The 17781-nt window shown below is 33.8% G+C and overlaps 1 protein-coding gene across 7 annotated transcripts in view; it reads left to right on the forward strand.

Annotated features, from left to right (window-relative positions):
• The window catches only part of MYO6 (myosin VI), a 183743-nt gene that overhangs the window by 158859 nt on the left and 7103 nt on the right, over positions 1–17781 (forward strand). For 3 of the 7 annotated variants that reach the window (XM_058307050.2, XM_058307052.2, XM_058307051.2), the window contains 10 exons: positions 1406–1496; positions 2261–2411; positions 4323–4531; positions 5067–5145; positions 6054–6214; positions 9049–9075; positions 9494–9523; positions 12217–12255; positions 16086–16189; positions 17129–17260. In XM_058307050.2, the coding sequence (XP_058163033.1) occupies positions 1406–1496; positions 2261–2411; positions 4323–4531; positions 5067–5145; positions 6054–6214; positions 9049–9075; positions 9494–9523; positions 12217–12255; positions 16086–16189; positions 17129–17260 (1023 nt within the window). The remainder of the gene's footprint in view (positions 1–1405; positions 1497–2260; positions 2412–4322; positions 4532–5066; positions 5146–6053; positions 6215–9048; positions 9076–9493; positions 9524–12216; positions 12256–16085; positions 16190–17128; positions 17261–17781) is intronic. The other 4 variants (XM_058307053.2, XM_058307055.2, XM_058307054.2 and 1 more) reach the window with 2 other exon arrangements.

Genomic DNA, 17781 nt, shown 5'->3' on the forward strand with positions numbered 1-17781 from the left:
TAGACATAGACCAGAACTTTTCTCTTTTTACTTGCATGGCATTACCATTAATACACAAGTTATTCAGTGCCCCAGAATTCAAGGTTGTAATTGTCTCTCCTGTCATATTTCTGAAAGCTTGTCAGTCACCAAATCTTGTTGAATCTTCCTCCAAATATTGCACACTTTATCATCTTTATGCCAGTGCCCTGAATGAGCCCCTTGTCCTCACTTGCATCATAATTTTATAACCTCCTAAACTGGTTTCTCTGGCTATGACTTATCTTCCCAGAGTGTTAGCTCTTTAAAATTAAAAGCCTTTTATGGCTCTCCTCTTGTAGAAGGCAAAGTCTAAATTTTTAGAATGTCTTTCAAGACATTGTAAATGGGGTTTCACCATACCCTCTCTGCCTCATCTCCTGTCACCCCCTTTCAGACTCTCTTCTTTGACAAAATGGAGAGAGCTGCTTGGTTATGACAATTAGTTATGTCTGATCCAAAACAAGGGTGAAGAGCAGAATGTTTTTGGAATACCCTGAGAATCTATAGCAAACCTTTTATTGTCAGGAGCTATGTGGGAATCAGTGGCTTGGTTAAATTTATAATTGCCCCTCATATTCACCACAGCATCCAGAACAGTACTGGGTACACGAAAAGGATTCAAGAACTAGTTTTTTATCCATAGACAAGTAAAATTCTTTGACCTAATGAAAAGGAGCCATGCAGGCAAGGTCTTTTGTTAGGCAATTGTGAATTTTGATAAAAAGAAAATTGTGATACTAGATAAAAGAAGCTCCTTTTTCCATCATTTTCCATGTAAAATATAAACACATCTGACACTGTCATTAAATGCTTTCTGCTTTATACATTGCTTTATAATAGAAAGCACATTACATTAAAATTGTCTGCTCTGTGTAATCCGTTTGTGAACTGTGTTGGGCAGTGGTACTAAAGTCAGTAACCAGGCAGGGATTTAAATTGATCCTTTTGCTATAGGATTCTCACAGGCTTCATTTAATATATTCATTAAGAATCTTCACTTTTGTATGATTTATGTATATTTTTAAAAAAATTTTTTTAAATCTTCAAGAGGGGGTATAATCAGCTTTTCCTAAACATATTTGACAGGTGAATCCTTTTTCAAAGACACACCTATTAACATTTCATGGAATAATGTTGCCCAGGACAGTTTGGGAAACAGTAGTGTGGTATAATAAGGAAATAATGCATTTTAAATGATTTTTGAGAAATATAATTAAATAAATGTTAAATTTCTTGATTTTAATGTCTGGTATAATGTGTTTCTTATAATAAATACAAGATTTATGTTTTTGAATATTACTTTTTGGAAATACGTGCTTTTTGAAAATACTGTATGTCTAATTTATACTGCCCAATTTTCTATCTTTTTTTTACTTATGCATAGTAAAAAACAAAATAAAATATCGAGCTGAAGCCTGCATTAAAATGCAAAAAACTATTCGAATGTGGCTTTGCAAAAGGAGACACAAGCCTCGGTAAGATGAATAGTGCCTAAAGAAGCCTGCAAACCTAATTACCCTAATGTAATGGCAATATAATCATAATGAAGAGCAGTTTGGATACTCGAGGAGTTTTTCTTTCCTCATGCCCTTCGTAAAAATATGTATGTCTTTTTTGTAATTAGTCTGTTCATTACTTGTCTCATTCTACAAAAGGATTTGAAGTGGCCTACAAAAATGTAAATGCTATGAAGGTTGGTATATGTGATAGAAAGAAGCTCTTTTATTCTGATTATTTTAGTGACTTTAGTTTCTTGATTATGTCAAATTGACATTGTTAAAAACTGAAATCTTACTGCTGAAATATTGAAACTTACACTCATTATCTCATTAATATTTTCACTGTATTTCTCAAGATTATCTGTAGGAACTATATTATCCCACTATAAATTTAGTCTCTTTCTTATTTGAGTCTTTCAGTATTAATTTGCGTATTTTTTTAACTTGGAGGTCTGAATTACTATTGATTGGTAAAATCTTTTCAAAGAGATTAGATAGCTCTTTTAAGTTATTCTATAATTTGAATTCTTAGTTTTTTCAGTCTAAATATAGGAAGTTTAAATCCCATTGACAATCTTTGATGCCGTTCCCACCTATTTTTTATTTAATTTTACCCTCAACAAAGGATCTGAAAAAGAAAATATTGAAAACAAGTGAAACTTTAGCACTAATACTTTATTAATGAAAAATCTAATCTACAACATTGACAAAATTAAACTGTTGAAATATTGTCTTTATAGCATTGATGGCTTAGTTAAGGTGGGCACACTGAAAAAACGACTTGATAAATTTAATGAAGTAGTAAGTGCATTGAAAGATGGAAAGCCAGAGGTGAATAAACAGGTCAAGAATCTTGAAATTTCTATTGATGCTTTAATGGCTAAGATTAAGGTATGTAATTTTAACCCAATGACATTGCCTGTAATTTTTTTGTAATTTGATGTCTTGTTATTGGTACTGAGACTGTATAGAAAAATGTTATATTTTAAAGGTACAATATGTTAATAGCTGTTGAGTCTGGATGATAAGTGAATGCTCATCATAATATTCTGCCTATATTTGAAGATTTTCATAGTTTAAAGAACAAGACAATCTGTATTGAGATTTTGTTACCAAGCAGAAGTGGGGATCTTTGCCTGATACCCTTAATAATGTTCAATTCCTGAGACTTTGGGGTTTCGAAGAAAGAAAGTGATTGTTGCTAGCCCATAGTAAGGAGATCAGGTGGCCTAAAGGCCTAACATCTGTCTCCTTGAACTGCAATAATTTTCTGAATGTATCCAAGGACAGATAGGTTTATGCTAATTAGTAAATGGGATGGGTTAGTTCTAGGCTGGTTCAGATTCCTCCATTAATAAACATTAAGGTGCTCTCTAGTGATAAGACTTCACAGTTGTAAAACAGGATGGGGAAGGGGATTACAAGGTTTTTACAATCGCAGCATAAAGGTTATGTAGTTTTTAAATTCATTATCAGCAATGAAGGCATCTGAATTCTGGTTTAGCAAGTTTCAGTAATTTCAGGTATTTACTTTCAGCTATTCTACAATATATTAGAAAGTAAAAAGGTATCTATTTAATCATTCAGTAAGCATATATTACCATTTGTTAATTCTTAATTCTCGGTTACAATTTCATTTGTTGTCAGCAAAAAATGTGTCTCCCCCATATAGGAGCTAAAATACTGTGCATTTTGGTAAACTTTTGCATAATCATGATTCAGAAAGGATTAAGCAAATTATTTTAATTTGTTTTATTCTTTTCTACTTTCAGAAACTCATTTTTAAACTACAAAAGGAATGTATTATTAAAAATTTGGAGAAAACCAACCAAAGAACCATTAAAACATACATATATATATATGTATTCACATTGTTCTTTTTTGAGTGTGTGGGTTTTTTTTGTTTTTGTTTTTTTCAGAAGAAGGTAGCAGGGATTGACCCTGCACCTTGTACATGGGATGCTGGCACTCAAATCACTAAGATTCACACGCTCCCCTACATTGTTCTCTTAATGACCATTTAGTTATGTATCTCTAACATTATGTTATATGCCTTGTCCATGATATTGCATCATCTTCATACAGGCTATAGCATAATTTAATTTAACTGTTATAAAAATAACAATCTCCTCCACCCAATTTTGTAGGGAAAACCTGGGCCCTTTTTTTTTTTTGCTTTGATTTTTATTTGGTATTGAAATGGAAATTTTTTCTTATAGACTTGGTTTATTTTCATACGATTTTTCATTTAGTTAATAAGATTTTTGTGTAATAAAAATATTAGCCTTTGTGCAGTTGTGCTTTTTCTTTTATAGTTATGTGGGATATAATAAAGGTCTTTATGCTAGTCTTTTATCACTTTTTTTCTGCAAATCTTTTATGTAGACAATGGTAAGAATTTTGGAGGTAGAAAACAGAGAGAAGAGCAGGAAAAGACTGATAATGCTATTTGTTAAACTTATCTGATTTTAAAATTCTGTCATGGGCCTTCCTTTTTATATGATATGGTTATCAATTAAAATCAACCAGCTGTATTTTTTTAAGGTCAACTTAGAAAAATCTTCCAACAATTTTGGATGTATTTGATAATTTCCTACATAATCCTTTGGTGCTATTTGAGCATAATCGTTAAAGAGTAGTAAACTCTGGCTAAATTAGCTAATCATTCCGAAAAAGAAAATTTTAACTATACTATATTACCTTGTCCTTAGATAGTTGAATGCTTGATTGATAGAAAATAGTCAACTGTTAGGGTACAGAGATAACTTTTTAAGTATATTTTTATCATTTTGTTTTTTTAAGTCCACTATCATGTCAAGGGAACAAATACAGAAAGAATATGATGCACTAGTTAAAAGCTCCGAAGAACTCCTCAGTGCTTTACAGAAAAAAAAACAGCAGGAAGAAGAAGCAGAAAGACTGAGGCGCATTCAAGAAGAAATGGAAAAAGAAAGAAAAAGACGTGAAGAAGATGAACGACGTCGAAGAAAGGAGGAGGAGGAAAGGCGAATGTAAGGCTTTTATATTATCATTACTTGAATTAGAAATTAAAAGAATAGAATTCTTGGTACTGACAGTGGTTAATGAATTTTCTTATTTTTAAAACTAAATTTCTTATTTTAAAAAACTATTTTTAGAATGTTTGAAAATTGAGAAAATAAGCTTATTTTTAATAATGATAAGAAAATAGTATCAGCTGTAATCTAAATTTTGTTAGACTCTTACACCTGAGGATTTCTTAACTTCTTTTTAAAGTTATGGCTATGTATTATTTTATAAACCTGCATTTTTCACTTTTTTGTGATTGTAAAACTGATCACTTTTTGGAAGCCACAAAAGGGTTGAAAAACAGAAATATTAGTTATTTAGAAGAATTACTGTCAGTAAAGTTACATTTTATATTATTCAAAATAAGTTGATAATGTATATGGCCAGGAGATTAATTTGAGTTCCATCCTGTAACCTTTGATTATGAATAGTTAAATTATCTTCTGAAGGTTTCCTTATTTTCTATAAAATTTTGAAAGAGTTGTCTATTTTTATTAGGAAACTTGAGATGGAAGCAAAGAGGAAACAAGAAGAAGAAGAGAGAAAAAAAAGGGAAGATGATGAAAAACGTATTCAGGTATGTATTTATTAGATAATTAGACTGGATTTCTATCAAAATTATATCTACAAAGTTATAAAACAAAAGAAGTAAAAACAAGGTCTTGGTTTACTGGAGAAACTATCACTGGCTTATCCTAGAGACCAAAGCCAGTTTCTGAAGTAGTTATGGGAAGGGACTTGGAGCTAGGGAACTGAATCCAAGTCCTGGCTCTGGTGTTGACAGAAATTGTGACATTGTACAAGTCACAATATGTAACTATGGACTATGGTTTTCTCTTTGTAGAATGAGGGTAAATAATAATTGTGAACATTAAACAAGTTAACATATGTTAAAGCATTTAGAACAATACCTACCTAGCTCAGTAAATATTAGTATTGTTATTATACTTAGGGGAAAGTCAGGAGAACAGTCACTCCAAGCGAAATTATTATATTTTAAAATATTGTTTTAAAATGTTGTAGAGATTGGTATTAGTAGGTTAGTATTAATATATTCTCTCCACACAGAGGTCCCCAGTATCTCAATAATTGATCATTCATTTAAGTTTCTGTTTATCTTGGCTTTCCAAATATATCCTAATCACACCCCAGCACTTTTAAGTTTCTGTGATGGGCTTATTAATGTGGTACATAGGATGCTCGTGCAGTATTTGAGATACCCATGTTTTAGTCATAAAATGGTGGCGCTGTGGTCTTTCTAGCTTCTTGAATTTGGGCGAGAGGAAAGATGAGATGTGTTTGAAGCACTAGCAATAATGTAGAAGAGAGTAGAGACTAAAGAGATTTATGGTTAAACAGCATCTGTTCCTCAGCAAAAAATCTTTATGGAACAACTTACATTTCCTTTTATTTTAAATAATAATTGGAATGATCAAAGAAACAAATGAAGATCCCTTGGTGACCTTGGCTTTTAATCCTCGGCAGGCTGAGGTGGAGGAGCAGCTGGCCAGACAGCGGGAGGAGGAATCCCAGCAGCAAGCCGTGCTGGAGCAGGAACGCAGGGACCGGGAGCTGGCCCTGAGGATCGCCCAGAGTGAGGCCGAGCTCATCAGTGATGAGGCTCAGGCCGATCCCACTCTCCGGAGGTACTGGGGTCACTGGGTGGGGAGTAGCACCTTTTGCTTCGCTTTCTTTACCTCTTTCCTTCTCATTTCCATATGTCTTAACCACAGGCAGCCAGGCAATATACCAGAGATGGGTTGGCTTTTATAATAGGAATTTAGTAGGGTAGAAGCTTCCAGATCCAATGCTGTGGAAATATCCAAATCAAGGCATCATCAAGAGATGCTGTCTCACCAGCTTGCATCTGTGGGCGATCAGGAACATGGCGATACCATCTAAAGATGCTTTCTCTTGGAGCTCAGCTGTGGTCCACAGAGCACATGGCAGGGCATAATTATGGCGACACTCTCCTCTCTCCCCTCTCCTGCAGGCCTGTGGCTAGTTCTGTTTTCGGCTGCTCCATCTGTGGCTTCTCTTTGTCACTGCATCTTTTTCTCTGTCTTTCTTGCTGCTTCAGGTGATCCTGGAGTTCTGCCTTACATGGCAGAGTAAAGTGATGGCTCACTTTCTCTGTGTGTCTGCATGTTTCTCCCATTTTATAGGACTCCAGCAAGAGGGCCAAGACCCACCCTGGGTCACGCCTCACTGAAGTACTACTACAAAGAGCCCCCAGCTGAATTCTACCCATTCGTAGGGCCCCACACCCACAGAAATGGATTAACCTTTAATCTTATGATTAAAGTTCATAAGAACATGATCTTTTCTGGGATTCACAAAAAGCTTAAAACTGTCACCATGTAACAGAGAAGATGGGAAAATCATACTCTGTAGGTCCTAACAGATTTTAAGTTAAAGTACTTTTTAAATATTTGCGTCCATTTTTATAACCAAATGAATGAAACAATTTCAGGTAATGAGTACTTTTTTCAGAAAACATTTTAACTTATATATTGGTGTAGAGATTAGTGTAATACATTATAATACAGTTTAATGTATTCAAGGATGGTATTATTTTCCTAATGGAAAATATTTTCATTTTTTAATTTTAAAATATTTACTTATTTATTTTCATATATCATACATCCTAACACTTGAGATGAGGAAAAATCAATCCTCAGACATTTCAGAACAAATGGATTTCCCTTTCCAGTAAGGAATGTTAATCATGTTTAAATAGTTTTACATCTCAGGTTTTTGAGTTATATCTAAATTCTGTATGTAGTGGAGTGTGAAGGTATGGAAGATTCTTATTAAAAGTTGCAGGAAATGGGAGCAGATGTGGCTCAAGCAGTTGAGTGCCTGTTTCCTACATGGGAGGTACTCAGTTTGGCTGCTAGTGTGTCCTAAAAACAAAAAAAACAAACAAATGTTAAAATCGACTCAGGGGAGCCGATGTGGCTCAGTGTTTGAGTGCCGGCTTCCCCATATACAAGATCCTGGATTCAATCCCCAGTCCCAGTACCTCAAAAAAAAAAGAGTTGCAGGAAGGTTTAATATAATTGATAAATTTTTTAAAACTTAGAATGCAGAAACTTCAGTTATGTAAACTATTTACTTGTAAAAACAAAGCCAAGCTAGTTTATGGGATCCGTTCATATGTAAATATGTAAGTAGATACTGAGAGGCATGTTACGTTCTGCTTTTCAGAATTTCAGAGTACTGATGTTTATAACAAAATATATTTAAAGCACAACCACTAGATGGAGCTATTTTCGTGTGAAAGAAGAAAATGGGTTCAAGTTGCAAGGCAGTGGTTAGATTTTTTGCTGAAAACAGGAAAGGAAAAGGGTATTGTAAGTTTCTTTCATACTTTATTTAATGCTTGTGAATGTTTATATTGGGGAGTTCTGGGTCTGAATTATACATGAAAATATATATCATAAATCAATTGAATAGGCCTATACAAACACAAGGCATTATAAGTATTATTCAGCTCTTGGGTCTGAGTCCAATATTTGGGCCCTTTATTAATGTTTCACTCTAATTAATATATTTCACTCAGCTGTAGCTTTTGTAATTGCATACCCAAATTAGCTGTTGTTCCTTTCCTTCCACATGTTTGTAGAAATGGCTGGGAGCCTTCTTGTGTAACTGACTAGCAGTGAGGCCAGGCTACCATCCCTGAAAACTCTGAGGAGTTGACAGAGTTGACAGAGACTGGGTTTATTAGGGCTGAAATTCGTTTCTAAAAGACTCGTTAATGGAGTCATAATTGGACTTATGGCCAAGCTTTATATTTAAAAATGTGAAATATTAAGCTAATACTCAGTAACATTCCATATAATATGTACAGGATTATAGCTCCTATGGAGATTCCCTTGCATCTACAGAAAGGTGCACCTCTTTAAGGATGGGTGGTCTCTGAGAAAGTGTGGACCATTTAGTATCTTCATGTAAATTTCCAGTTAACTCTGATTTATGCTAAGCCAAATTAACCAGATAATGGGGTCACTATTAAGCAATTAGGAGACATTTCAGCCATTATGACATTTAAAGGTTAGTATTCTCCCGTGGCACAGTCCTAGGCATGGTGTTCCCCTCCTCTGGAAGTCCTAGTTATATCCTTTCTGTAACTCTCTTCCACCAAGCTTTCCCAGACCCTTCAGGTCTTCCTGAGTGCCTACCCTCTTGAACCTTGTGATTATTTAATACTTTGCACAACAAGCTTTAGCATTATATTATGGATAATACTATATACATATTCTCCCATGTTTGAGAATTTTATATTACTAAACATTTCCAAATATTTTATTTACTTTGTTAGCTCCAAATCCTTTCTATAACTATTTATGAGGAACTTTCTAGTAAATCTGTTCTTGATACAAAGCACAAAATTGTTATTTGTTTCCACGATACATTTAAAATATATAATTATGTGGATTCTGCTTCAATAAACAATTTTAGGTTATTTTTGCAGCTTGGAGTCCCATCCAGTAACTTCTAAGTAAGAATTGTTTTCCGTATATGTAATATGTTTTAAAGTATAGTTTCAATAAATTGCATATATGATTCTTGAAGCAATGAATGAAGCAAGTCATTCATTGATGACTTTAGATTACCTGAAATTACAAAATAATTTTGAAATTCTCTTTTTTAAAAAAAACCTCATAATGTATGAATTTTCTAACTGGATATAATGTTTACCATTTAATTGAATTGAATCCTTCTAATTTGTTCTTTTCTAATCACTTCTATTAGAAATATATTAAAAATCTGCATGATTCCATTCTTAGTGTAAATAAAGATAATGGAGTTTTTTTTTTAACCAATGAGTGAAGTAATTAAAACATAAATTTGCACATTCCATATTTACATAATTCAGAGTTGGTTATAGTATTAACTAAAATATCTTCTTTTCACAGAAATGATGGAGCAAGACCCAAAATGACACCGTATGTCATTTCCCTTTTAAAAAACTTAATTTAGTCATATGACTTTTAAACAGGCTATGGATACTTTTTAGGGGAATTAGTTTCCTCACTGAAGTAAATTTTAAATTATAGATATAATGAATAACTCATTTTTCCATTTTTTTTCCCTTGGTTAGGAAAAATATATAATGCACCTGTTTAGTGTTCAATCACAGCTATTCATGATTTGGTATCATTCTTTGTGTTTTCTAGCTTTGTTTAAACTTTAACACCAATTACAATTTTGAAATTTTTTTATTATTATTCTCTACTTTATATCTTTATTGAAGTAGATGTGGGGCACAATAAGAATGAAAAAATATTTCAACTATTTGAATAAGAGCCCTCAGCTTAATTTTCAATGTTTAATAGTTCATTCTATATCTAAAATGTCATAATTTAAAGTCATATATGTAATAATAATTTTGGTGCTAATATATTTTTGTTATGAAAATCTCACAGAGACAATCCACATAACATTGGAATATACATAAAATCTGATTTTTAACAGGTGTAAGGACCCCAGATGTAACCTTTATAGTGATGGTTCTTAATTCTCTCAGACCCCAATACCAATAGCAAATGTTTTGTAATTGATATATCCAACATAAATAATTTCCTCCAAGCAATATATATACAGGAGAAATAAAAAGACAGTCATTCATAATAAAATATTATTTATTTTAATATGAAAGTGTTTGGGCACAACTACAGAAGAAGACTTGATTAAGTAATTAGATGCTCTTATACATAGAATTTCTGTGAATGCAATAGCTACATAGCAAAAAAAAATAGCTACATAGCTAGGAATGTTGTATTAGTCACTCAAATGCTACGATATTGTGAATAATTCCTTATGAAGTTATGAACAAAGCAAAGTACAATTTCCTATCAATTACACAGGAGTTGCATTCCTAGAAAAAACCTGTGAATATTAAAATCATGCAAAAATATGTTGTATACATGTAAAATTTTGTTTACAAGTAAACATATATGCATGTGCATGTTTTTACCTGTGTATGTCTGGTGGACATGGTAAAGCCACTTTGGGCATGGGACATTTCTTTCTTGTTCAGGACTTCTGGCATCCCTAATCCTATCTCAGCAAATGTAGCAGAGCATTGTCACTACCTAAACACCACCATAAATTTTGGCAACATCTCTTAGCCAACACTGTTGCCTCCCACTGAAGAATTGCTTTATAATTACCATATGACCTTGAGTTAAATAAGCCTTGCTAGCAATATCTAAGGAGAAGTTGTGTGCAATTTCATATAATATGGTAAAATCAGAAGGAGGCAGGAACCTCTTCTTTGCATTAACTGTTTGCTGTAATGCTTCTATGCATTACTTCTAGCTCAGTAACATATGGTCAGGCGGGATATTGAATTAGGAGAGATAAAGACCTGTGTATGTGATCAATAGACTAAACAATAAAGAGCCCTGGGAAATGAAATGGAGAAAGCTTTAGGAAAAAGACGATAAAAATAGAAATAACTCTTGGACACTGAGACAGAAACCTTGAGGTGGGGTGATAATACAGTTAAAGTATTTATCAAAATTGTGCTATGTTTGGAGTTTAGAAAATACTTAGAAACTATTAGTTTAAAGAGAGGTTGGTAAAATTATTGGTCAAAAGATAGTTTTTATTAGATTATATTTGTGTATTTTACTTTGTTGGTCTTGATCATTTTTTTGAAAGATTACAGTTTTTTCCTACTGCATGCTTGCTTGGATCAACCTCGGTCAGTGCCTACTGGCAGCCATTGTTCATTACAAGGAAAATCTTCCTCTACTTTACAGTCAGGGTGCCAGCTGGTGGGAAGTACCCAGGAAACTGCGATATGCCCTGAAGCAAATATACCTGTCTTTATGATTTTTACTTATTTGGACGTTTTTGAGGTTACCAGAGTCTGATGAATAAAGTGAATGAGAACTGATTAATTATGAAGGAGAGCAAAGGGCAGAAAATAAAATAATGAAGTTACTGAAGTGTGGATGGCATGATGAAACTTCCATTCCACAGAATTAAATGAGAGAAGTCACACTCTCTTGGCTAATAAAAGGAAAATAAGTTTTTTGCCTTTGGGAATATATATCCTTGGAAGAATGCTTCAGATCTTTAATGTATCAAGTGCTTGATGGATTTGTAGTCTCTTTTTAAATCATGCATTGGTTTAGAATTTTAGAGCTTTGACTTACATCAGACTTATTTAAACTCTGACACTGTAAAATTCATCAGCTTGGTTTATTACTTTTGTGCCTTGTCTAATATTTACTAAGCAACTTCAGTGCAAAAAATCCTTGTGTCTAATCTCTATACTGCCAGGTTTCCTCCATATGTTTACAATATGCCCTTTATTTTCTGTACATAAAAATACCACAGAATCAGGGCTCTCATGAGATTTTATCTAATAATTCCTTACTGCTAAAATGGAGACATATTCAAATAACTTTTAACTGGATTTAAACAGAAATTTTGCTATATTTTTTCATTTGACTTGTTGAAAAGTATGTCATGCACTCTTTTATAGGGTAAAATAGTTGTGAACAGTTAGTAAATCAATAATCTTATTGAAAATATTTTAAAATTTTAATTATATTTTTAGCTCTTTTAAGTAATTTATATAATGTATCTTTTATGTAACCATGATGTATTATCATTTTTCCTATAGGGAACAAATGGCCAAAGAAATGTCAGAGTTTTTGAATAGGTTAGTGTAGTGTAATTTGGGGAATAAATGGACACTTCAGAATCATGTTTTTAAGTTACTTTTAATTATTTGGACCAGAACCTGTTAGATGAATAGCCTCCTTTTTCCATGTAAATTTTTTTGTGGGAGAAATGTCATTCGCCTCACCCTACTCAAACATAGAAAACAGCATAAAGGATGTTCCTCTGAATCAGTGCTTCTCAGAAGTCAGGTTCCATTGGCATTTTGGATAGGACAGTTCTTTGGTGGTGGTACTGTGCTGCTTATCACTGGCCCCCATCAACTCAGTCTCAGAAGGGGGACCCTTCCCTCACTGTGTCAAAATGAAACTTCTCCTGGGTTTGGTGCTTCTCCCCTCCCCCTTTCGGGAACCACTATGCCTAGTTAAGGAAAAGGAGAGGCCTGGTAGAGGAAGGGTGTGGCTCCTGAGGAGTTCTGCACCTCACTGCATGGTTTGAAAAATGCAGGTGAAAAATTTGAGCCACCAAAGAACATAACTTCCCAGCAGGATCTGGTCCATTACCTTTTTAAATGGTATGAATCAATATTTTAATTATCAGTTTAAAAGTTACAAAGTTAATTAGAAGTATTGAATTAATATATATTTTAAGTCAATTTTGCTACTACCTTACTGTATTGTTCAAATAATTACTTTTATAATTAGTTTAAATCAGTAAATTAACACCTTTTACTATTTTAATAACTCCAGAGATGGAAATAAAAAACATTTAAATGTGATTGAAATGATGATTGCACAACTATGTGATTATACCAAATACCATTGATTGTATACTTTGGATGAATTGTATGCTTTATTAATATGTATCAATAAAATTGATTTGTTTAAAAATTAAAAAAATGAACAAGGCAGTGTGAGTCAGGGCCAGTCAGCATCCTGCCTTGCACCCACCCCACTCCTGGTGTCAGCAGTGATCACTGGGGAGGTGAACTTCTGTACCCCATTAGCACTAAGAATGAATGAATGAAGTGGTGCAAGATGGAGTATTCAACAATCTTCACCCACCCTCTGGTGCCATTGGACCCCATGGGAAGCTAAGACTTCCCCCCACGTAGCATCAATACGTGGGATGAGATAACAGGAAGGGGCTGATTGGCATTCTACTTTTGACCCGTCATTCTCTCTGTGTGAGTGGGGCCCAGTGGAGACAAGGTTCTGCCCCCACCTAGCATAAATGGCAGAACAAGGTGTCGCAAAGTGGGAAGCTTCTGCTTTCACCCTGTAGCATCAGAGCAGTGTGAGTTGGCCTTCTGCTTTCCCTCTTGTGGGGGCAGCAGGGTTCATAAGGAGCAGCTGATTTTATACTCCCCACTGAGAGGCAGTGAGGTGGTGTAAACCAGTGCTCCAATTTTGCCGGGAAGGTATCAGTGAGGATGAGGGGGGGGGGGAAACATTTAAATGCATTGCATTCATATACTTCACAGGATGCAGAATATGCTTTCTAGCAAGTGTGTTTTGTTTGAGGCAAGATGTATAAAAAGTTAGTGATATTAAAACTATTTTAAGGAATAATTTGAATTCGGTATTTTTAGTATTTAAAGTATCAAAACACATCTAATGTATATTCTGACAATCTATAAAACTGTATATTATATAATTTCCAAAGAAAATAAACAAAGTTAATTTTTAGCTGCTCTTATATCAGAAATGCTAGGAAAAAAAAAAGAATTTTCTGCTAGTTAATTGAATGATGGTTTAGGGATGCAGAAAAGAAAGAATATGTGAATAAATGTTGAAAGCATATGTATTGCTAATATGGCTAGCCCTTTTTGAGCAAAGCAATTAAGACCAAAAAACTGCATGGGAAATTGACAGCTTTTGAAAAGCATAGATTGTGCAATAAACCTAAGATTTTAACCATAAAAATGGAGGAAGGAATAATGATCACACATTATTCCTTAACCAGTCTCACATGTGACTAGTAATCATCAATTTTTACATATATAGGGTAAAATATGCTGTTTTTTAAGAGTCAAAAATGACAGGATAAATAGTCCTTTCTAAAAGTTCCCTATTTATTTCATTGTTAGGCTTAATAAAAAGGAATGGTTTTCTTTACTTCAGGAAGAAGGTTATACATTTTGAAATAGCATTTTTCAGTAACATTAGTCTCATTAAATGTCTGTCTTGACTGTCAGGATTACTATTTTATTTCAGAATATAAAATATTAGGAAATATACGTATAAATAAGCTCATATTATGATATTATACATTGACCTTCCCCCCTCCCCCCCTTTTTTTTTTTTTAAGACTATTTATTTCTCTCCCCTAACCCTCCCACCCCGGTTGTCTGTTCTCTGTGTCTTTTTTGCTGCGTCGTCTTTGTCTGCTTCTGTTATTGTCAGTGGCATGGGAATCTGTTTCTTTTTGTTGTGTCATCTTGTGTCAGCTCTTGTGTGTGCGGCGTCATTCCTGGGCAGGCTGCACTTTCTTTCGCGCTGGGCGGCTCTCCTTTCAGGGCACACTCCTTGCACGTGGGGCTCCCCTATGCAGGGACACCCCTGAGTGGCAGGGCACTCCTTGCGCGCATCAGCACTGCACACGGGCCAGCTCCACATGGGTCAAGGAGGCCCAGGGTTTGAACTGCGGACCTCCCATGTGGTAGACGGACGCCCTAACCACTGGGCCAAGTCTGCCGCCAAACCATCCCTTTTTAAGAGGAAATACTTTCTAACAAGTAGGTGATACAGGAGAATTTTCATGTGTAATAACTGAAAGCAATATTTTAGTTCCCTAATATTTGGTTCTTTTAGTATTTGTGCTGCAGCTTTTTCATGCCTTGAAATGTGATGTTTAAATTCTTCCTTTGTTACTTTGGACCAAAAAATCAACTTGTAGCTTATTTTATCTGCTATGTGCAAGTGTAATCTTTTCTGAAAAGTAACATTCAATATTACAGAAAAGAAATTATTTCCATATTTGCTGAATACTGATTTTAAATTATATTTACAAAAACACCTTAAGCCCCAAACAGCACTTTTATGAAATAGTTGAATTTATACTATTTGTTGAGTGCTGTAGAGTTGTTTCTCATCTTTCCCCACATACCTGTTGCTACTAAATGGGGAACATTTGTGCCCTTTTCTGCTGCATGACCTTAAACCTTTCCTGGTAATTTTCTGTCACAGTATGGTTACTAAATGTGAGGATATAGTTTTATCTGCTTTTAGAACTTTTCTCTAAGTGTTCTTTAATAGTGAAGCCAAAGAGTCACAGGAATTTTCTAGCTCTTTTAACCTATCTTTAATGACTCCAATGCAGTGATTCACAGTTTAGCCACTCACCTTCGGACCCTGTCAATATCCAGATGCCCAAGGAGATTCTTAGCCAGTTGGTATGGATGAAACTTGGCAATGGGCTTCTCAGGTGGTTATGCTTTGCAGCCAGTTAGCTCACAAACAAATCATTAATGTGCTTCTAATAATATTTTGAGCACTTTGGGGATTTCTTTTTTTGATTTTGAGAAGTATCCTCAAAATTATTTTTTAACTTCAGATGTTCATATATATAATGAGTAAGGACATTTAAACTGAAGTCTGGAAGAAGTCCATGATACTAGCATATTAGAATCAAAAGTTCTCATTTAAAACCTCAATATAGCTGTTAAATGACATGCTGGGAAATTTTAGTGTACACCTGGCCATTTTTTAGTACATAATTTTTAAGTCTTCTGTCAAGGATACAAAAATATTTAGACATTTTTCTAGTAATTGTTTCTAGTTCTCAATTTATGCTTACTTTCTTGCCTCTGTAGTCAGTGTTTCATTTGTGTTTCTAGTTTAAATATGCAAAAATATTTAATAATTGCAGAGGTCCTGCTGTACAAGCCACCAAAGCAGCTGCTGGTACCAAGAAACACGACCTTAGTAAATGGAAATATGCAGAGCTACGTGATACCATCAATACTTCTTGTGGTAAGTGTATGAAAAGGATTAAAAATGGGAAGGCTCAATAGCTGATGGGCAATAAAGTAGATACCTACATTGGGTTGGGGAGTGGTTCTTATTTTGTAGTATAAATTAGCTTTAAGTCAGTCTCTTGAAATGAGGATAAGTTTATTCACAAAGCTAAAAGAAAAACATGCGTATTAAATGTATTTTGTTTATCTCTTCTTGCCTGGGTCAGAGAGGAAGAGCAAAGACAAATTATGATTTGGGTTTGGGATATCAATAACTGGCCCTTCTAACTGTTATTCATAACAGTTAACTGCCTGCCTTTCTGATATTTTTGACCCATGAGTGCCAAGTAACATATGCAATAGCAAACCTTTCTTTCTGAAGCTATTTTTTTTCCTACAGAACAATAAGAGTGAAATACTGTGCCCAGAAGATCCCACATAGTTCTTTTCTTGTTTAAATCATAGTGTTTGAATTCAATAAACTATTACTAGGAACTAGAGTTGTATACTTGTACAGAATCCCTCAGTACATTCTTTGCCTCCTCACAGTGTGTATCTACTTTAATTACAAATGTGGGAAAAAAATGTTTTGCATGTAGATCTAGCTGTATTTGAGTAGAGTGATTTTTTTATTCTGTTGCCAAGGCCTTGTGGCCTTGGACAAGTCACTTAATCTCTGATTGAATTTCCTCATCCGTGAAAGACCTATTTAGGCCAGTGTCCTTGTGAGGAACAAATTGTATAAGATAGTAATAATGTATTAGAAAATACTGTGTGTATATAAAATGTAATATTATCAGAAAATGTTTATCCTTATCAACAATTAGCTTACTTTTGATTTTGTAGTAGTAATTTAAAAGTGAAAATGTCTATGCCACAGGATTATTATGTTAGATCATTAAATTACATTGTTGACTTTTATTTTATTTTTTTGCTTTTTCTATGTAATTGGTAGATATTGAGCTCCTGGCAGCTTGCAGAGAAGAATTTCATAGGCGACTAAAAGTGTATCATGCTTGGAAATCTAAGAACAAGAAGAGAAATACAGAAACAGAGCAACGTGCTCCAAAATCTGTTACTGACTATGGTAAAAACAAATCTGTACTTTTGAATGCTCCAAAGAATATGTATATAAATTCATGTAATTTAGTAAGATGTCCAATATAAATTTTCTTTTACTGTGAAATTGTGAGTCATTGAACCCTAACTGCCATGGTAGCCTATATTTCTTAAGCTTGTTTCTACTGAATATGTCCCTAAAATCATATGTTTGGAAATTTATTTGTTGAATTTATTTGTTAAATAGCTAGACATAAGGATAAGGATGTTCTTGTCTATAAAGGGGTTGTGCAGTACTCAGGTAAATACATATTTCTTTATCATAAACACATACATACTTAATATATTTATAAAGGTTTCATGTAAAAATATAAAGATTATGAATCTTTTAATTTACAATATGAAATGAGTTTTACATATGAAAATGAGTATTTTCATATTTTCCAAAAGAGATCTTGTTTTAAAATTTTTTCTTATCAGTTTTTAAGGGTATTTCCCTATATACCCAAATATTGTTATCCTTTTTTTTAAGGTAGGCATAAATATCTT

The sequence above is a fragment of the Dasypus novemcinctus genome, chromosome 11, assembly GCF_030445035.2.
Source record: "Dasypus novemcinctus isolate mDasNov1 chromosome 11, mDasNov1.1.hap2, whole genome shotgun sequence".
Lineage (NCBI taxonomy): Eukaryota > Metazoa > Chordata > Mammalia > Cingulata > Dasypodidae > Dasypus > Dasypus novemcinctus.